This window comes from Erinaceus europaeus, chromosome 10, assembly GCF_950295315.1.
Source record: "Erinaceus europaeus chromosome 10, mEriEur2.1, whole genome shotgun sequence".
Classification (NCBI taxonomy): Eukaryota; Metazoa; Chordata; class Mammalia; order Eulipotyphla; family Erinaceidae; genus Erinaceus; species Erinaceus europaeus.
This window is the reverse complement of record NC_080171.1, coordinates 102585929-102607876: the sequence shown is the minus strand read 5'-3', so window position 1 is coordinate 102607876 and position 21948 is coordinate 102585929. Positions and strand designations below refer to the sequence as shown.

The following is a 21948-nucleotide window of genomic DNA, read 5'->3' as shown; positions in this document are numbered from 1 at the left end:
GGTGCAGTGGATATAGTATTGGACTCCAAGGCATGAGGTCCTGAATTTGATCCCTGATACTGTATATGCCAAAGTGCTACTCTGATTCTCTCATAAATAAATAAAACTTAAAAAATAATAAGATATGCAGCTATCAAGAACAATGAACCCACCTTCTCTGACCCATCTTGGACAGAGCTAGAAGGAATTATGTTAAGTGAACTAAGTCAGAAAGATAAAGATGAGTATGGGATGATCCCACTCATCAACAGAAGCTGACTAAGAAGATCTGAAAGGGAAACTAAAAGCAGGACCTGATCAAATTGTAAGTAGGGCACCAAAGTAAAAACCCAGTGGTGAGGGGTAGGCATGTAGCTTCCTGGGCCAGTGGGGGGTGGGAGTGGGCGGGAGGGATGGGTCACAGTCCTTTGGTGGTGGGAATGGTGTTTATGTACACTCCTAGCAAAATGTAGACATATAAATCAGTAGCTAATTAATATGAGAGGGGGAAATCAATTGTATGTCTCAAAGTTTCTCAAAAGACAAACTGAATCTTTTTAATATATAGGCTATGTATTTGATATGCGGACTCTCTCAAAAGCCTAGACCAAGTAGATTAGAAGCTTCCAATAGCACAGCTATATACAAGATACTGGGTACTGTCCAGCAAACCATAACAAAGGGACTTTTCAAAGTTAACCCAATTAACAAATAATGTGATGTTAACATTAACTATTGATTGTCTTTTTGAACCCTAAGACAGCAGGAACCTCACATCTTCACTATAGAGCCCCTACTTCCCCCAGTCTTGGAACCCTTGGATAGGGCCCACTTTCCCGTATGCATCTCCCAATCCAAACCAAATAACATTGCATCTGCCGATCACAACCTAACCAAAGCAACGATCGCTACCTCAACATGCTTCACCTCAGAATGTATCCAGAGACTTCACGTGTGGAATGACAACCCTTCAGCTTCATTACTCGGGTGAGACCTTTCCTTTAATAGTACACTCTAATTTCATCTCAGGTAGTTCACTTTCTAACAAAGTCCCATAACCTAGATATACACCAGTTTCTGTGAGAGAGAGCTTATGTGCACACGTATCCATAAACTACTGCAAAATATAAACCTGAAAGCAGGACTACACTAGAGTTTACAGTGAGTACCTCCCTAACACTTCCTCTCCACTATTCCAAGCTTGGGATCCATGATTGCTCAACAAATTGTTTGGCTTCATATGTTAACTCTCTTTTCAATCACCAGGTTCCAGATGCCACCAGGATGCTGGCTAGGCTTCCCTGGATTGAAGACCCCACCAATGTGTCCTGGAGCTCAGCTTCCCCAGAGTCACACCCTACTAGGGAAAGAGAGAGGCAGACTGGGGGTATGGACCGACCAGTCAACACCCATGTTCAGCGGGGAAGCAATTACAGAAGCCAGACCTTCTACCTTCTGCAACCCTCAACGACCCTGGGTCCATGCTCCCAGAGGGATAGAGAATGGGAAAGCTACCATGGGAGGGGGTGGGTTATGGGGATTGGGTGTTGGGAATTGTGTGGAGTTGTACCCCTCCTACCTTATGCTTTTGTTCACTAATCCTTTCTTAAATAAAAAATTTAATAAAAAAAAAATAATAATAATAATAATAAGGGCTGGGGAGACAGCATAATGGTTATGCATAAGCCTCTCAAGTCTGAGGCTCTGAAGTCCCAGGTTCGATCACCATAAACCAGAACTGAGCAGTGTTCTGGTGTCTCTCTTTCTCTCTCCCTCTCTCTTTTCCTCTGCATCTATTCTTTCTCATTGAAATAAACTAAATAAAAATATTTAAAAAGTAAAATTAAAAGGAAAGAAATAAAATGTTTAAAAAATATACAAATAAAAAATGACAGCAGCCCAGGAGGTGGCACAGTGGATAAGGTGTTGGACTCTCAAGAATGAAGACGCAAGCATCAAATGTGCCATCACATATGCCAGAATGCTGTTCTGATTCTCTCCCCACTCCCACTAAAAAGTAAATAAATCTTAAAAATAAATAAGTGAAAAATAAGAATGAGAAAGTTGGCCCAGGGAGCCCACTTAGAAGGACTGACACAGACACAGAGTCCCAGGATAAGATGAAATAAATAAGCAACTGTTTTAGTCTTAGGTAACAAATTGAGAAAATATAAATTACCAAACTTCCAAGAGCAGAAGAAAAAAATTAGTGTTTTTCCCATCTTTTCATTTTCCATTAAAGGTCATATATTTCTGTACAACATGCAAAATAAAATAAGATCATGTTTTTAAAAAATATATTTATTTATTTATTCCTTTTTGTTGCCCTTGTTATTTTATTGTTGTAGTTATTATTGTTGTTATTGATGTCGTTGCTGTTGGATAGGACAGAGAGAAATCGAGAGAGGAGGGGAAGACAGAGAGGGGGAGAGAAAGACAGACACCTGCAGACCTGCTTCACCATTTGTGAAGTGACTCTTCTGCAGGTGGGGAGCCGGGGTCTCAAACCAGGATTCTTCTGCCGGTCCTTGCGCTTTGCGCCACCCTGTACCACCCGCACTTAACCCACTATGCTACCATCCGACTCCCAATAAGATCATATTTTTTTGCCTAAGAATGAAAAATAAAATCCTACAAAGCAGAAGAGTGAAGAAAACGCTAGTGTCTATTAGAATTTACCTTGTTTTTTCTGAGTCTGATTTCCTGCTGAAACAGAGTGAGTGCCAGACTCCTGGCTCTGATCAAGCACTTTGTCATCTTTGCAAATGAAGATTTTTGGTAACTGGGTACCAGCTTCTGGTGGGGATCTTATTTTCACTCTACATCCAAACAGAAAAGGAAAATAGTTCGAAGTGTGGTTATGCTCAAAATCCATCATGTCATACCGTCCTACATGTCCTACAGAGCAGATGCTATGGTCTGCATTTTCCAAATGTGGCAATGAAGTTTCAGAAAGACTGAGAACTTTCCCAAGGGTACAAAGCTGGTGGACAGCTGGAAAAGGACTCAAATGCTCTTACTTTCAACCTTAGTTCTTAGTAACCACACAATCTGATGTACATTTTCTCACCAAGTATCTTTTTAAAAAGCTAAAGACAGTGGTCTGGGAGGTGACACAGTGGTAAAGCTTTGGACTCTCAAACATGAGGTCCCGAGTTCGATCCCCGGCAGCACATGTGCAAGAGTGATGTCTGGCTCTTTCTCTTTGCTCCTATCTTTCTCATAAATAAATAAAATCTTTAAAAAAAAAAGCTGAAGACAGAGAGGAATTGAGAGGGATGGGAGAAACAGAGAAGTAGTGAGAGACACACCTACAGCACTGTTTCACCACTTGTAAAGCTTCCCCCCTGCAGGTGGAGACCAGGGGTTGAATCTGGGTCCTTGTGCATGATAATGTGTGCACTCAATCAGGTGCACCACACCCCCAGCTCCTCCCCAATTATCCTTAATGTGTTCAGCAAATTAGTGCACAAGAGAAATGAAAGAAGAGGTTAAAAAAAAAAAAAATGAAGTCTAAGGGAACATGCAAAGGACAATGTGTATTATCAGTGGCCTGCCACACCAACCCTCTCCTATCCTAACAGAATCACGTGTTCTTGTCTCACTTAAGGAAGATTTAGTGTGTTTCCACGACTGAGCAGACTTGCATGTAACCTAAGCACAATCTAGCTGAAGGGAAGCACTTCTAGTCTTAACTATGAAGGAAGCTTCCTCATTCCTCCAGTGAGGCAGACTTAGCTGGTGATGGCTAGAGAAACCCATTGAAGAGAGAACCTAACAAGAACTAGGACACAGCAGAAACAAAAAGGAACCTGAACCTGACATCATGAAGTTACTGCTGATCTGTCCCTCACCTGGACCCCACCTGTCCAAACTCCACACTTGAGAGTAGCTAGTGAGTAATCAGTGTCTTTACTGTTTATGCAGTCTCAGTCAAGTTTTTGTTACTTGTTCCCAAGGTGTCTTAATTACTAAAAGAGATTTGAAAACTAACTTCTTTAAAGAACAGTGTGGTTGGGGAGGCATGGTGCTCTCAATCATGAGCTCCTCCTGAGTTTGATCCTTGGCATTGCATGTACCATTGATATTCCGATTTCTTTTTCTCTCTCTCATCTCCACCTCCTCAGTCGCAATAAATCTTTTTGAAAAAAATCATTTAGAGCTGGAGAGATAGCATATTGGTTATGCAAAAAGACTTTCATGACTGGGGCACCAAAGGTCCCAGGTCCAATCCCCAGCACCACCATAAGCCAGAGCTGAGTAGTATTCTGGTAAAACAAAGAATCAAATGAATAAATAAATCATCTAATTGAAAAGTTTCAAGTGTTACCACAGTATCATGGGGAGGAGGGTGGAGGCACAGAATTAAAAATATAAAATATTTATTTATTTAATAAGAGAGAGATTGAGGGAGAAAAAGTGACATGTGAAAGAGACCAGAGCATTGCTCAGTCCCGTCTCATGATGGTGTTGGGAATTGAACCTGGGAGCTCAGAGCGTCCAATATGAAAGTGCATATGTTTTTAAAAGACTAAATTATTGTAACCCAAGTGGTAGCACATCGGCTAGAAGTCACATGGTACTAAATTCAATCCCCAGGATTGCCTGTGCCATAATGCTGGTCTCTCTCGGTCGGTCTCTCTCTCTCTCTCTCTTGCTTATATTAATAAATAAATCTCTAAAAACAAACAAACTGTCAAGCACAGAAGGCTAGGGAGACAGCACAGCAGTAGTGTACAGGATATGCAAGTAAGAGGTCCCAGCATCAGTCTCTGATACCACCAACAACCAGAACTGAGTGGTACTCTAGTAAAAGGGTCACAAAAAAGCCCTACACCAATTTAAAAGTGGGGAAAAGGCCAAAAAGTTAAAACAACATCAACAACAAAAAGCAAAATGAAAATAACCAAACTGTCAGAGACCCAACAATCTACGAAGACACAGTTATTTTGAGGAAGGTGAGGACCATAGGTCTGGAGTCACACAGCTGGGGAGTAGCAGAAGCTGATACTGAAGTCTGCGGTCTGAGTCGACCTGCTACAATCTAAAGCCAGGCTCAGGTCAGGGTCAGCAAGCTCCCAAACTTAGTAAGAAGTCAAAGCTCCTTAGACAGGCAAAGAAAATCAGCTAATATTTGCACCAAATTTGTTTCTTAACACTCTGCACTGCAACTTTATTTCCTACCAACAATGAACTCATTTCATTGAAAACACCATGTTATTTTAGGCTACTCTGTCTTTGTATACCTAGTTCCATTTGCCTGAAATAGTCTTTTCTTTTTCTTTTCCTTTTTCTTTTTACCAGAGCACTGCTCAGCTCTGGTTTATAGCGGTGTGGGGGGATTGAACCTGGGACCTGAAAGCTTCAGGCATGAAAGTCTCTTTGCATAACCATTATGCTATATCCCCATCCCTGAAATAGTCTTCCTTTTCTTTTCTTTTTCTTTTTTTTATTTTTTTATTTTTATTTTTTAACCAGAGCACTGTTCAGCTCTGGCTTATGGTGGTGCAAGGGATTAAACCTGGGACTTTGGCGCCTCATGCACGAGAGTCTATTTGCATAACCATTATGCTATCCACCCTCTGCCTAGTCTTCCTTTTCTTACTCACCTGGTAAAGTCCACTCACAAGGCTCACTGAACCAATACTTGTGTGATTCATCATCTTTTCTGCCCTCCAAGTCCTCTAACTGGCTTTAATCAAATGCTTTGCTATTCTGCTTCCCTCACTAATCTATGAGTTATCACGTTTCCAATCATCAGGGAGGACACTGAATTAATGTCAGCATAAATACCAAAGTCTCAATAACAACAACAATAATAACTACAACATAATAAAAAATAGCAAGATCAACAAAAGGGAAAAATAAATATATAATTAAAAAAAAAAACACCAAAATCTCCCTATTTTTAGCATTGCATTGAAGGAACACTGGAATTACTTACTCATTTTTGGAGATGTCTAGGATTAGGAGGGTATCAGAGGTAGACTGTTTCTTTAAAATACAATAATTCGCATCTTCATCCTGAAAAAAGAAGTCCCAATATGCATCTTATTTATTTAGAGTAGAAAAAGAGTTTTCAGGACCAAAATAGTTGATTGATCCAACTTCCACTCTAAGCAGTTATGTGGATGCTCTGAAATGCTTGAGGTCAAAGTAGCCACCATCTCAAGACAATGGCAGAGCTGGGGAGATAGCATATGGTTATGCGAAAAGACTTTCATGATTGAGGCTTCAAAGTTCCAGGTTCAATCCCTGGCATCACTTACTATAAACCAAAAGTGAGCAGTGCTCTGGTTTAAAAATGAATAAATAGCGGCAAAAAAATGTTTAGGTGGTGTATATAATGCTTACCAAGTAAGATGAAAAGCCATCATTCTTTGTTCGGTCTAGGCTGAATCCAATCTAAGATGGAGTAAAAAAGAATAGAGATAAATAGAAACATAACATTCTGGTGTCCAGAACAGACAGTGATTTTTTTTTTTTTGGAGGCCTAACTACCTCTCGATTTTCTTTCAATTTAATTATTTATTTATTTATTTATTGGATAGAGATAGCCAGAAATTGAAAGGGAAGTGAGAGATAGAGAGGAGATACCAGCAGCACTGCTTTATCATTTGTAAAGCTTCCTCCCTGCAGGTGGGAACCAGGGGCTCGAACCTGGGACTTGCACATTGTATCATATGCACTCAACCAGGTACGCCATCACCTCCCCCTCCTCAATGTTGATAGTATTCATTTTATAAAAAAAAAAAAAAAAAAACCACTAATGGGAGTTGGGCGGTAGCACAGCGGGTTAAGCACAGGTGACACAAAGCACAAGGACCAGAGTAAGGATCCCGGTTCGAGCCCCCAGCTCCCCCACCTACAGGGGAGTCGCTTTATAAGCAGTGAAGCAGGTCTGCAGGTGTCTATCTTTCTCTCCCCCTCTCTCTATTTCTCACTGTCCTACCCAACAACGATGACATCAACAACAATAATAACTACAACAATGAAACATCAAGGGCAACAAAATGGAATAAATAAAATAATTTTTAAAAAGGACCACTAATTACTAAAATTATTCAAGAATGGGCTGGCAAAACAGCTCACCTGGAGAGTGTGCTGCTTTGCCGTGTGTGCGACCTAGGTTCAAATTAAGCCTCTACCACCCTGAAGGAAGCTTTGAGGCTGTGGTGGTTTCTTTCTCCCTCTATTTGAAAGGTCACACCAGAACGGTTAGGCCTGGTAGATGACTAATATACAAATAATTAAAAAGAAATTATTCACGAATTACAACTTAAATGTTCAAACTAAAACTATCTGAACGTCTGCTCACAAGTATCATCTGATAATTTGTTTTAAGTATGGGGTGAAGCTTGAAATTAAGAAACAGAAAAGAAAAAAGTTCTTTGATTTTCAGAAAGACACTTACAGCTGAGTCCTTGTCTATGAATCCGTCAGCCTCATTCACTGAAAGCCTACTGACATTGACCACCATGTACCCATCCTTGAAGAACCCAAAGGTGTTCAGATGAACCTTATGTCTCACATCATCCTGAAAAAGATTTGCAGTGGCAGAATTAGTAACATAAGGAAGTTAACCTGATTATTTAACCTATCCATTTGTTTGCTAAACTAGATTACTAGTTTCTTGCTACCTAGTCAATGTTTCTACATATTCCATAATAGACAGCACAGTACTTTATCTTGCTCAAGAAACTGACAAAGACGCACGAGAAACTCAAAGTATTCGCATACGAGTCATACATTTCTTTTATCTTTTTAATTTTTTTCTTTTTTTATATTTATTTATTTTCCCTTTTGTTGCTCTTGTTGTTTAACATTGTTGTGGTTATTGATGTCGTTGTTGTTAGATAGGACAGAGAGAAATGGAGAGAGGAGGGGAAGACAGAGAGGAGGAGAGAAAAACAGACACCTGCAGACCTGCTTTACCGCCTGTGAAGTGACTCCCCTGCAGGTGGGGAGCTGGGGCTCTAACCGGGATCCTTAAGCTAGTCCTTGCACTTTGTGCCACGTGCGCTTAACCTACTGCGCCACCGCCTGACTCCCTTTAATTATCTTTTTTTAAAAAAAACTTTTTTTTTTGCCTCCAGGGTTATCGCTGGGGCTCGGTGCCTGCACTAGGAACCCACTGCTCCTGGGGGCCATTTTCCCACTTTGTTGCCCTTGTTGTTATTGTTGTTATCACTGTTGTTGCATAGGACAGAGAAAAACGGAGAGAGAAGGGGAAAGACAGAGGGGGGAGGGACCAGGTGGTGGCTCACCTGGTTGAGCGTACATGTCACAATGTGCAAGGACCCAGGTTCAAGTTCCCTGACCCCCACCTGCAGGGAAAAAGCTTTGCAAGTGGTGAAGCAGAGCAGTAGGTGTCTCTCTGTCTCTCTCCCTCTCTATTTCTCCCTATTCTCTTAATTTCCGGCTGTCTCTATCCAATAAATAAAGATAATTAAAATGCTCTGGGAGGTGGCACAGTGGATAAAGCACTGGATTCTCAACCATGAGGTCCCGAGTTCGATCCCCAGCAGCACATGTACCAGAGTGATCACTGGTTCCTTCTCTCCTATCTTTTTCATGAATAAATAAATTATTTAAAAATAAATAAAGATAAAAAAAGACAGAGGAGAGAAAGATAGTCACCTGCAGGCCCGCTTCACTGCTTGTGAAGCAAGTCCTCTGCAGGTGGGGAGCTGGAGGCTCGAACCCACGTCCTTGCGCGTTGTAACATGTACACTCAACCAGGTGTGCCACCACCCAGCCCCACAAGTCATACATTTTACAGAAGCACACAACAAACTTAATTCATTCCAGTGCATAGGGAAGAAGGAATAATGTTCTAGTCATCCTCCTTACTAGTATGAAGTCCAGTGCAAGGTCTAGTATCCAATAAGCATACAAAGCATGCTGGGGTGGGAGCAGGGAAAGGGAAGTAGCCAAAGTTGTCCCAAGAAAGCATTCACTTCTATAAACCTCGTAAGTTCTGTCTTCTTGGGAGTCGGGCGGTAGTGTAACAGTTAAGCACCAGGATCAGCCTAAGGATCCCGGTTCAAGTCCCCAGCTCCCTACTTGCAGGGGAGTCGCTTCACAAGCAGTGAAGCAGGTCTGCAGGTGTCCATTTTTCTCTCCCCCTCTCTCCCTCCTCTCTCCATTACTCTTTGTCCTATCCAACAATGACGACATCAATAACAACAACAATAATAACTACAACAATAAAAACAAGGGCAACAAAAAGGGAAAATGAATATTTTTTAAAAAAATTTTTAAAGTTCTGTCTTCTTATATTGCAAAATGAAAAGTATCTGCATATTACGTTTCCAGCCTACAGTTTTTTTTGTTTTTTGTCAACTAGATGTCATCTGTATCTCTCTCCACATCCCCTTCCTCTCTCAAATTCTTTCTGTCCAAATAAATAAACAAACCTCCCTCTCTAGCTTCCCTTCCTCTCTCAAATTCTCTGTGCAAATAAACAAATCTCTAAAAAGAAGGCCTAGTTCTTTGAGAGCCTAGGAAAGGGACAGGCTTCAATTCCAACACCTGCCTGGGTCTGGGGCTTTGGTTCTTGCTATACATCAGCAGCTGTTAAAATTCCAAGGATCCAAAGGTCCAAGAATCCAAGTTTCTGCAATGTCTCAAAACAGTCAGGAGTTGTGTTCTTTTACCCACTGGGGTTTCATTCCTTCTTCCCTTTATTTATTTTTAATTTTATTAGTTACAACATTGATTTATAAAACTATGTGATGACGGGGTACAGTACCGCATCATTCCAGCCACCAGAGTTCTGTGTCCCACCCCCTCTGCTGGAAACATCAGTGGTTCTCCCAAGGTCATGGGTATGGAGTGACTATTATTTCTACCCTTTATTTTCTTTTTTTAATTTTTATTTATTTATTTTCCCTTATTTGCCCTTGTCTTTTTCTTATTATAGTTATTGTAGTTATTGATGTTGTCATTGTTAGATAGGACAGAGAGAAATGGAGAGAGGAGGGGAAGACAGAGAGGGGGAGAGAAAGATAGACACCTGCAGACCTGTTTCACCGCCTGTGAAGCGACTCCCCTGCAGGTGGGGAGCCAGAGGCTCAAACTGGGATTTTTACTCCGGTCCTTGTGCTTTGCGCCATGTGAGCTTAACCCACTGCAGTACTGCCCACCTCCCTCTACCCTTTATTTTTTAATAAATATTTTTATTTATTAATTTACTGGATAGAGACCGAGAAAACTGAGATGAAAGAGGAAAGCAGACAGATACCTGCAGCACTGCTTCATCCTTCCCCCACTGCAGGCAGAGAGGTGGGGCTTGAACTTGGGTCCTTACACGTAATAATAACATGTGGCTCAACCAGGTATGCCACCATCTATCCCTCTTCCCTTTATTTTTTGGTCCCTATGAAGTCCCCTTATTTTCCTAAGAGCCTATATATGCACTTAATGTTATGTTTTACTGGACTTTTACTTCCAGGTGGGATGGTGTTGCTTTAACATAGCAAACCAGCATTTCTGGGGAGAAATTTTAAATCTAGGTAAGTGAAATCTACTGTCAGAAGGAATTGGTGAGGGCAAGGCAGAGGAGACAACATAATGGTTATGCAAAGGACTTTCATGCCTGAGGCTTAACACCCAGAGCCACCATAAGCCGGGCTAAGCTGAGTTCTGAAAAAAAAAAAAAGAAGGAAGGGAGTTGGGCGGTAGTGAAGCCCCCCACCTGCTGAGGAGCCACTTCACAGGCGGTGAAGCAGGTCTGCGGGTGCCTTATCTTTCTCTCCCCCTGTCTTCCCCTCCTCCATTTTTCTCTGTCCTACCCAACAATGACAATATCAATAACAACAATAACTACAACAATAAAAAAGAACAAGGGCAACAAAAGGGAAAATAAATAAATATAATAAAATTAAAAGAAAAAAAGGAAGAAAAAAATGAAAGAAAAAAAGAAAAAAGGCAACTGTATGGATGACCATTTTCTCTATTCTCTGAAGGATGGTTCGGGGCTACTCCCATCCTAGATGCAGAGGAAGAGAAGTTACTTCAAGCATAAATGATGGCTGCCATAGGACACTAGGACTTGAAGCGTTGGCAGAATCCCGAGATAGATGAGAAGGAAAATGAATCAATGTCTTCTATTTGCAGTAAGTAGATGAATATCAAAATCAAGCTGCAGTAGGGCCTAAAAAATAACTCAGTTGATTCGTGCACTGACATGTGCAAGACCCAGATTCATGCCCAGCCTCCAATGCCTTGAAGGAAGCACAGGTGCATCAACTGTCCCATCCTCCCTCCAGGCCCCTGCTTCTCCGTAACATTTTTTGGTTTTTACTTTATTTATTTGTTTGTTTGTTTGTTTGTTTATTGGATACAGACAGCCAGGAGTCAACAGAGAAGGGGGAGACAGAGAAGGAGAGAGAGACAGACGCCTGCAGCACTGCTTCACCACTTTCCCCATGCAGGTAGGGACTGGGGGGCTCAAACCCAGGACCTTGCACATTGTAACATGTGTGCTCAAGCAGGTGTGACACCACAGGGCCCCTTTCTCTGTTTTAGGTATAAAAACACACAAAAAAACGAGCTGTAGTCACCAAGGCATGACTGATTCAGACTTAATCTATGGTAATGGGGCCAAGGCAGTAATTATATGGCGATGATTCTGGGAGGGAGAGGTTTCCCAATCATTGGAGGCAGAGGACTTCGAAAGGCTTCCCCAAGTGCTTGGTGACACTCTTTCTTGGAGGAAATACATGTGTGTTTACATTGTCGGAATTCAGGAGGGTTGCCAGCTTACAATGACTATTTTTATTATGTATGTTTAGTTCAGCTTTTATTATGTATGTTGTAGTTCAGTAGTTTAAATTTAAACACATGCTTATTCTAATTTATGCAGCATTCAGATGCTATATGGCAAAACAGAACACTGTTAAGCAACTGTATATTCATTTCATTAACATAAGGTGTGTTTTCTAGGCTTTGGTGGGCAAATGCTTCAACTGCAGCTTTATAAAACTACTTTTGAAGATCTTGCTTGTTTTTTTTTCCCTTTCATATGTACAGGAATAGTCTACTATTGCTTTCCTCAACTTTCTATTACTTTGTATTACTTCATAATACAAGAATGTTGAGCACAGGGTGGGAAGGAGCATAATGGTTATACAAAAAGATTTTCATGCCTGAGGCTACAAAGTCCTCAGTTTAATTCCCCCATACCAACACAAGCCAGAACTGAGTAGTGTACTAGTTTAAATATATATACATATATATATAAATTTAAAATATTTTTAAATACTTTATTTATTATTGGATAAAGACAGAGAGAAATTGAGAGGGGAGGGGAGATACGGAGAGAGGCTTGTGCAGCCCTACTTCACCACTCATGAAGCTTTCCCCCTGCAGGTGGGGACCAGGGGTTTGAACCTGGGTTCTTGCACACTATAATGTGAGTGCTTAACCAGGTGCGCCATTGCCTGGCCCCAAGAATATTTTAAATAATAATATAATAGCCTAAGTACTCCAAGTTTTCAACACATACCCTACATCAGGTTATGATTTCTTCGTTTTCTCATTTATTTTTGCTGCCAGGCTTTGCTGGGCCTTTGTGTCTGCATGATTCTACCAATGGATTTTTTCTTTTTCCAGAAATAGGGTGAGAGACAGAGATGGAGAAACAGAGACAGGACAGACGCCGCACCACTGCTCGATGTGCATGGTGCTCCTGTGTGGTAGCCAGGAGCTCAAACCCAGGACCTAGCATGTGGTAAAGTGCACACTCTACCAAATGAGTTGTGTGTGTCCCCCCCCCCCTCTCCCCTCCCCTCCCTCTCCTCTCCCTCTCCTCTCTCTCTCCTCTCTCTCTTCCCTCCCCTCCCCTCCCTCTCCTCTCCCTCTCCCTCTCCTCTCTCTCTCTCTTCCCTCCCCTCCCCTCCCTCTCCTTTCCCTCTCCCTCTCCCTCTCTCTCTCTTTCTTCCTAGCAGAGCACTGCCAGCTGGGGAGTGAACCTGGGACCTCAGAGCCCCTCAGGCATTAAGGTTTTTCTGAATAACCAGTATGCTGTTTCCACAGCTCAGGTGAACTACCTTAACCAGGTTATGATTTGTATCCCAGTGTGGTCAACAATAGTTTCCCCATAAGAGTGATGAAGGCATAAATTCTGATTATAAGAGATTACCTCCAAACAATCTGGAATTTCAATAAAGATCTCAGTGAAAGTCATTTTTTGAATTAATATCTCCTGATATGGGAAAGAAATTATGAAATGACATTAAATGCAAGTCAGATAGTCTAGAAGAAATGGACAAAGTTCTATAAACATACATTCTGCAAAGCTGATATTGGGAAGAAAAAAAAAAAATCTGAAATTGGTCTAGGAAGCTGTGCAGGGACCTGTCACCTATAAATGTCTCTACAAATCAAGAAAAAGAACAAAAATGATTTCTACCTATCACAGACTGTCTGCTGCAGAAAGATAGTAATTCACAAAAAGGATGATGCCAAATCCATTCACAAAGTGACATCCTGGCACATGACTGGAGATTAAAAAACAAACAAAAACTGAAAAAGCGGAATACTACTCAGCTATAAAAAATGGTGACTTCACCGTTTTCAGCTGATCTTGGATGGACCTTGAAAAATTCATGTTGACTATGTGGCAGGAGCTGCCCGTCCTGTTGTTCTGATTTTGAAGAGAAAGCCCAGAGGCATTGGGAGTTTACCTGGACTGGGAGCTGGGGCAGATTTCCTTCTACAACCTGAGTGACAACTCCCACCTCCATTCTTTCTAGGAGACATTTTCCCACTCACTGAAGCCTTATTTCTGTGTGGGACCAGATTCCATTCCTCTCTCCCTCTGTGGACTAGCTGATCTTTAGAATGCTGTACTATGGGTTTGGATTCTTGTTCTGAATTTTTTAAATGTCTCAATTAGAAAAACTGCCTGTATGAAACCTTAAAAACTCTGTACAGGAAAATTGCTCATGCTGAAACATACATTCAATCACATCATGCTTAGTGCTAATAAAAATTAAAATTTATGTGTTATGCATGTACAAACTATTGCATTTTACTGTGGACTGTAAACCCTTTATCCTCCAATCAATCAATAAAAAACAATTAAAATTCAAAAAAAAAAAAAAAATTCATGTTGTGGTCCGGGAGGTGGCACAGTGGATAAAGCACTGGATTCTCAAGCACGAGGTCGTGAGTTCAATCCCCGGCAGCACATGTGCCAGAGTGATGTCTGGTTCTTTCTCTCTCCTCCTCTATCTTTCTCATTAATAAATAAATAAATTCTTTAAAAAAGAAAAGAAAAGAAAAATTCATGTTAAGTGAAATAAGTCAGAAAGAGAAGGATGAATATGGGATCATCTCCCTCTCAGGCAGAAACTGAAAAACAAGATCAGAAAAGCAAACACAAGTAGAACCTGAACTAGAATTGGTGTATTGCACCAAAGTCAAAGACTCTGGGGTGGGTGGGAGGAGAATACAGGTCCTTCAGAGGACCTAGTGGGGATTGTATTGCTACATGGAAAACTGAGAAATGTTATGCATGTACAAACTAATGTAGTTACTGTTGAATGTAAAACATTAATTCCCCAATAAAGAAATTTAAAAAAACTGAAAAAGCTGGAAGAAAATGCAAAACAGAATTCTGGGGTTCTAGCAATCAAGGCTGTCCACTTGAGCAGTGACTGACAGCTGCTGACCTAGAGCAATTAAGACAAAGAATACTGGTCCTAGGTTCAAATTCTGATTCCACCACTTGTATAGCCTGAGTTCTGTTTTCCTAATTTATAAGGTAGGGTTAATATTTATGTCAAAGGGCTATCACAAAGAGGAAATGAACAGAAACTCAAATCTTAACTAGCAAGGCCTCTTCTTCAAGATGATGTTTTAGTAACATATAGCTATTGCCACCATTAATTCTTAGACCTGTGACATCAGGTTGAGTGCACACTTTACCATGCCCAAAGACCCAGTTCAAACCCTTGCTCCCACCTGCAGGGAGGAAGCTTCATGAAAGGTGAAGCAGGTTTTTTTCTCTCTCTCTCTGTTTCTCCCCACCTCCTCTCAATTTTTCTGTCCTAACTAATAAATTAAAAAAAAAAAAAAAATGTTGATAGGGAGTAGTAAATTCATAGGCACCAAACCCCAGTGATAACCCTGGTGGCAATAAAAGAAATAATATAATAAAATTTAAAAGTTTTAACAATAATCTAAACATATCACTTAGATATGGTGGTTACTTTATTTACTTTATGACCCAGGTTCAAACCCAGCCCACAATGCATCAGAGGAAGTTTCAGTGCTGTGGTGTCTTTCTCCTTCTCTCTCTCTACTTCTGTCTCTGCCTGAAAAAGTCATCTTGCAGCAGTAAAGACCCATGAAGGCCAAAAAGAAAAATGAAAGTTACGTATGCAGCCAGGAGGTAGTACAGTAAATAAAGCACTGAATCCTCAAACTTGAGGTCCCAAGTTTGAATCCCAGCAGTTCATGTGCCAGAGTGATGCTCTGATTCTTTTTCATTATCTCCTCCCCCTCTCTCATAAATAAGTAGATCAGTAGTTTTAAGTTAAATATAAATTCTCCACATAACCCAACAATTCAACTCCACCCCCAAATAAACTTATGTCCTCACAAACACAAATGCCTATTTGTAGCAGCATTATTCATAATACCTAAAAATGAGAAAAGCCCAAATGCTCATCAACTGGTGAATAACCTATCAAGATGTGGCTTATTAATGTGACTGAATAGTATACAGTCATTAAAAGGAACAAATCATTAGTACATAGAACAATATAGATCAGCTTCATAAACCCAGAAGGCAAATACAAAATATATACAGTGTGATTCCACTTATATGAAGTATCTGGAAAAGACTAACCTATAGAGAAATAAAATAGATTAGTAATTGCCTGGGCTGCAGGTGGAAGTGGGGAGAGCAAGGCCCCTAACACACTGAAGGAAGCTTCATGTGCAGTGAAGCAGTGCAGCAAGTGTCTCTCTTTATCTCTCCCTCTCAATTTTGCTCTGTTCTATTAAATAAAATAATTAAAAAACAAAATAAGAATGTCTCAAGTCCTCAAGCTTGGAATTCCAGAGCTTTGATACATGTCCCAGGGTGAGGAGATAGCATAATGGTTACACAAAAAAACTTTTATGCCTAGGTCTGGGTGGTGGCACACCTGGTTGAGCACACATGTTAAATACACATGGGGCAGAGGGTAGACAGCACAATAGTTATGCAAAGAGACTCTCATGCCTGAGGCTCCAAAGTCGGAGGTTCAATCCCCTGCACCACCATAAGCCAGAGCTGAGCAGTGCTCTGGTTAAAAAAAAAAAAAATGCACAATGACCTGGGTTCAAGTCCCCAAGTGCCTACTGCACAAGGGGAAAGCTTTGCAAGTGGTGAAGCAGTGTTGCAGGTGTCTCTCTCTCCCTCTCTATTACCCCATTCCCTCTCAATGTCTGGCTATTTCTATCCAATAAAAATAAATAAATAGGGAATCGGGCGGTAGCACAGCAGGTTAAGCGCAGGTGGCGCTAAGCACAAGGACCAGTGTAAGGATCCCGGTTCGAGCCCCCGGCTCCCCACCTGCAGGGGAATCGTTTCACAAGCAGTGAAACAGGACTGCAGGTGTCTTATCTTTCTCTCCCCTTCTTTGTCTTCCCCTCCTCTCTCCCTTTCTCTCTGTCCTATCCAACAACAACGAGATCAACAACAACTACAACAATAAAACAACAAAGGGCAACAAAAGGGAATAAATAAATAAATAAAATAAAAGACTTTCACACCTAAGGTACCAAAAGTCCCAGGTTCAATCCCTAGCACAACCATAAGCCTGAGCTGAGCAATGCTTTGGGGTGGGGGGAAACCTATACATATCCCAGTCGTTGTGTATTTTCATAAGAGACAGAGGTCAGAGCATTGCTTAGCTCTAATACTTCAATCTTTGGTCTATGGGACCTCAGGCATGGAAGTCTGGTGGTCTATCTCTGTACTATCTCCTTTGTCCTAAAGATCAGTCTTTATCCTAAAGTCATAAACCTAGGGGCTATGGCCTAGAAGTAAGTTTAAGGGGCAGTAGGTAGATAGCATAATGGTTATGCAAAGACTCTCATGCCTGAGGCTCCGAAGTCCCAGGTTCAATCCCCCCAGCACCACCATAAGCCAGAGTTGAACAGTGCTCTGGGAAAATAAAAAAAAAAAGTAAGTTTAAGTAGGGGCAAAAAGTCTCTCTCACACATTCTAAGATACTTTTGCCTTACATTCTACTTACACTTCTCTGGGAAAAGATTCTATAGCTTTCAGCATTCTCAAAAGGAGCCAAGATTTGCCAACTTCCATCCCACTTAGAACCATTTTATTCAGGATAATTTTTATCTATAAACACCAAGAGCTACTACCCAAAGTATCCTCTAGGATTTGACCAAGTTTTTAAATAACAATTTATTGGGCAGGGTGCTGGTGCACCTGGCTGAGTGCAAATGCTACCATGCACAGAACCTGAGATCAAGCCCTTGGTCCCCCTGTTGGGTGGAAGCTCCACAAATGGTGAAACAGTGATGCAGATGTCTCTCAATTTCTCTCTGTCCTATCAAATTAAAAAAAAATTAAATAAATAACATCCTATTTTCTTATTCTCCAGACACATTCACCCTCCTTTATCTTACTAACCCATCAGTTTGTAAAGTTACAAAGTAAGGTCTGTCATACACAGCGGGAAGGAAAGGATATATATATATATATATATATATATATATATATATATATATACACACACATATCTTGCTAATGCTGATTTTAAATTTTCGGTCAAGTATTTCTAGCAAGACTTAAAAGTCCTGTATGGGAGTCAAAACGCAAGGACCCGCCTAAGAATCCAGGTTCGAGCCCCTGGCACCTGCAAAGGAGTCGCTTCACAGGCAGTGAAGCAGGTCTGCAGGTGTCTGTCTTTCTCTCCCCCTCTCTGTCTTCCCCTCCTCTCACCATTTTCTCTCTGTCCTATCCAACAACATCAATAATAACAACAACAATAAACAAGGGCAACAAAAGGGAACAAATAAATATTTTTTAAAAATTTAAGTCCTGTATGTGGAAAACTGAGAAATGTTATGCATGTACAAACTATTGTATTTACTGTTGAATGTAAAACATTAATCCCCCAATAAAGGGAAAAAAAAACTTTAAAGTCCTCCTTGGGAACTTCCGTTTTCATCAATCCAGAGAGCGCCCTAAACACCAAAGCTGGAGAGGCTAAGGTTCAGCACACCTTCAGACCTCTGGGCACGGAGGGTGGGAGTGGAGACAGCGGGCTGAAAGTTACTGGTGAGGACCAGGCGCAGGTTACCAGGCGCGAGCGACCCAGGGGAGCCCTGCCGAGCTCCGCCGCAGTTCAGACCTTTACCCTCTCTCCACTCGAGTGTCCCTGCCACTTCATGAGGACCCCCGCGCTGTCATCCTCACAGGTCCCAACAGACTTCTCTCAGAGGGGCCGCGGCCGGAGACAGGGCGCTGGGTGGCCCACAGCTCAGAGACGCCGGGGTGGGCCAAAGTTGCCTGCAGTCCCAGGGGAGCGGCCTCGTCTCCGCCCCCCGGCAGGGCCCTCCCCAGCCCCCCGCCGGCTTTACCTTGAGCGCCAGGTGATGGACGCGGCCTAGTCCGGGCGCGGCCAGCAGCTGCAGCAGCCCCAGCAGCAGGAGCGGTCGAAGCCCGACTGCCGGCTGAGGATACCCGGAGCCAGAGGGGCCGACAAGGGCCGGAGGCGCCATATTTGCTCCAGCATCACCAGCTGCTTCCTCTCCCAACCACTTCCGGGGTCAAAGGGCGGCAGCCCCCGGAAGGCCCATGTCCCGGGCTCGGTCTCCGATGGCCTGCAAGTCGGACCCGTGTCCTAGATCCTGCAGCCGCAAGGTGGCTGAGGATTCTTAGCCGGTTGCCCTGGGGCCGATCCGTTGGCCTCCCCTGTACTAAGTTTCACTCGAAAGAGGCGGAGTCTCCAGCGAGAACTGGGTGTTAGTTGTCACGGCAACTCTCACTGGTCAGAAGGGAGCCCAGCTTTGTCTCCGCCTTGCTGGGCTTTGAAAGCGACCGTTGGGGACAGGGTGGTTGTGTGGGGGGTAGATAGCTAGCGTCATGGTTATGCAAAGAGACCCTCATGCCTGAGGTTCCCAGTCCCAGGTTCTATCCCCTGCACCATCATACTGAGCAATACCCGGGTGGTGGTGGTGCACCTGGTTCAGCGTACTTGTTACAATGAGCCAGGATCCTGCATACCCACCTGCAGGGGGAGAGCGCTTTGCAAGTGCTGCAGGTTTCTCTGTCTCTCTCCCTATCACCTCCTCCTTTGTCAATTTCTGACTGTCTCTATCCAAAAAAATAAATAAAGATAATAAATTTAAAAAGAGAGAGAGATGGGGGTGGGTGGGGAGAATACAGGTCCAAGAAGGATGACAGAGGACCTAGTGGGGGTTGTATTGTTGTATGGGAAACTGGGGAATGTTATGCATGTACAAACTATTGTATTTACTGTTGAATGTAAAACATTAATTCCCCAATAAAGAAATAAAAAAAAAATTAAAAGGAGAGAGAGAAAGCCACCCTGGCCCTCCCAAGGTGTGCTGTGGTGGCTGCTGATGGCGTGAACTTCTTAGAAAGTATCCTAAAAGGAGGGGAGGGTAGATAGATAGCATAATGCTTTTGCAAAGAGATTCTCATGCCTGAGGCTCCAAAGTCCCAGGTTCACTCCCCCACAACACCGTAAACCAGAGCTGAACAGTACTCTGGTAAATAAATAAGTGCATAAGTAAATATATTTCCCTTTACTTTAAGAAGAAGAATGGGGAAAATATCTTCAACTTCTGGGCTTGTCATAGACCCCCTTGACTTTTAGAGGCACCTCAGATTTTGAGACTGAATTATTAGACTAAATGTTTACATTACTATGATTTATTAAGCCTTTGCCAGGCATAGGGTTAGGCCTTTTGGGTGGCATATTGCATAAAATCCTTGGAACACTGATAATATAGGAGATAGGCATTCCATTATCCTCTTTGCAGGTACTCTTGAGAAACTAAGTTTCTTCTTCTTTTTTTATTTTATTTTTTTTATCTTTATTTTATTTACTGGATAGAGACAGTTAGAAATCTAGAGGGAAGGGGGTGATAGAGAAGGAGAGACAGAGAGACACCTGCAACATTGCTTCTTGAACCTGGGTCCTTGCGCATTGTCACATGTGCGCTCAACCAGGTGCGTCACCACCCAGACCCATGGTCCCAGGTCTTCTTGGTTGAGCTGAGAAACACATAGACACACTGACATGACATAGCATAATACCTCAGCTATGTCATCGTACTTCTAGAGCCTAAGTGTCTTTGAATTCATTGTGTAAAGTAACTTCCTTTCTTATCTGTCACAGCACTGTTCAGCTCTGACTTACAATGGTGCTGGGGGCTGAACATGGGACCTGGGAGTATCAAGTACAAGTTTTTTTTTTTGGGGGGGTTCTTTTTGTTTCTTTTCTGCATAACTCATATGCTGTTTCACTGGCCTTGTGTGTGTAAGATTTTGTAGCTTCTAATCTTTTGCTTTTTTAAAATATTTTTTGAGCTTAACAGAATTTTTATTTATTTATTTAATTTATTTCTTATTGGGGAATTAATGTTTTACATTCAACAGTATAAAATATATTTATTTAATTTTATTATCTTTATTTATTGGATAGAGACAACCAGAAATCAAGAGGGTGATAGAGAGGGGGAGGGACAGAGAGACAATTGCAGCACTACTTCACCACTTGCAAAGCTTTGCCCCTGCAGGTGGGGACCGGGAGCTCAAACCCGGGTCCTTGCGCATTGTAATACGTGCGTTTACCAGGTGCGCCACCACCCGGCCCCTAATCTTTTGCTTTTATAGGGAAATTGTTTCAATGGAAAAATACAGTAGTTGGTTCCCTTATCTCACCATTTGTTAACAAGGAGTTGTAACAAGGACATGCTTATGAAAATTGCCAATAGACTGATGAGACTCGTTTAATTTTCAGATTCTTTTGCTTTAGCTTGTCACACAAGTCATGCATTTTTTGTATGAAATTAAGCCAGGGGTCTGGATGGTGCCGCACCTGGTTGAGCACACTTTACAATGCACAAGGGCCCATGTTTTTGTTTTGTTTTGTTTTTGCCTCCAGGGTTATTGCCTGGGGTTGATGCCTGCACCACGAATCCACTGCACCTGGAGTGTTGTATGCTTTACATTGGGTTCTAGTTCTCCCCCACCGAGAGAATTAGATCAGTCCAGTTAGTTTCCCGGGCCTGCTTGGCCCCGTCCGAAGGAACCCCGCAAGAGTGCCAGAGTTCCAGAGAGAGGGTTCCTGAGTTACAGAGTTAGAGAGAGTGCTTGCCCCGCGCAAAGAGACAGCAGAGTTCTGTTTGGTGATTAGTTTATCTTAGTTTATGAATCGTTGTTCCTGAATAAAGAAATACAGCTTCCCTGCCCAGCCGTTGTCTCCGCGCCTCTGTTACCCGCCCTTGAAGCTAGCCCGGCCGGCTGGAGCCTTCGAATTTTAACAACACTGGAGATCTTTTTTTCCCTTTTGTTGCCCTTGTTTTATCATTGTTGTGGTTATTATTATTGTTGTTGTTGCTGTCGTTGAATAGGACAGAAAGAAATGGAGAGAGGAAGGGAAGACAGAGGGGGAGAGAAAGAGAGACACCTGGAGACTTGCTTCACCACTTGTAAAGCAACTCCCCTGCAGGTGGGAAGCGAACCGGGATCCTTCTATGGATCCTTTCGCTTTTGCTCCATGTGCGCTGCCCTACCTCCCGACTTCCAAGGACTCAGGTTTGAGCCCCCAATCCCCACCTGCTAGGAGAAAGCTTTGCAAGTGGTGAAGCTTTATTGCAGGTGTCTCTCACTCCCTATCACCTTCTTCCCTCTTGATTGCTGGCTGTCTCTATCCAATAAATAAAACAAAGATAATAAAAATTTTAAAA

The 21948-nt window shown here is 42.2% G+C and overlaps 1 protein-coding gene across 5 annotated transcripts in view; it reads right to left on the bottom strand.

Annotated features, from left to right (window-relative positions):
• Positions 1-21948, bottom strand: part of GPR107 (G protein-coupled receptor 107) — a 352434-nt gene that overhangs the window by 56344 nt on the left and 274142 nt on the right. For 2 of the 5 annotated variants that reach the window (XM_060200341.1, XM_060200342.1), the window contains exons 1-5: positions 18589-18927; positions 7394-7516; positions 6334-6384; positions 5924-6003; positions 2659-2798 (exon numbers count right to left, since the gene is read on the bottom strand). In XM_060200341.1, coding sequence (XP_060056324.1) covers positions 2659-2798; positions 5924-6003; positions 6334-6384; positions 7394-7516; positions 18589-18729 — 535 coding nt within the window. In that variant the 5' untranslated portion in view covers positions 18730-18927. Of the gene's footprint in view, positions 1-2658; positions 2799-5923; positions 6004-6333; positions 6385-7393; positions 7517-18588; positions 18928-21948 lie in introns of those variants that run through there. The other 3 variants (XM_060200340.1, XM_016189973.2, XM_060200343.1) reach the window with 3 other exon arrangements.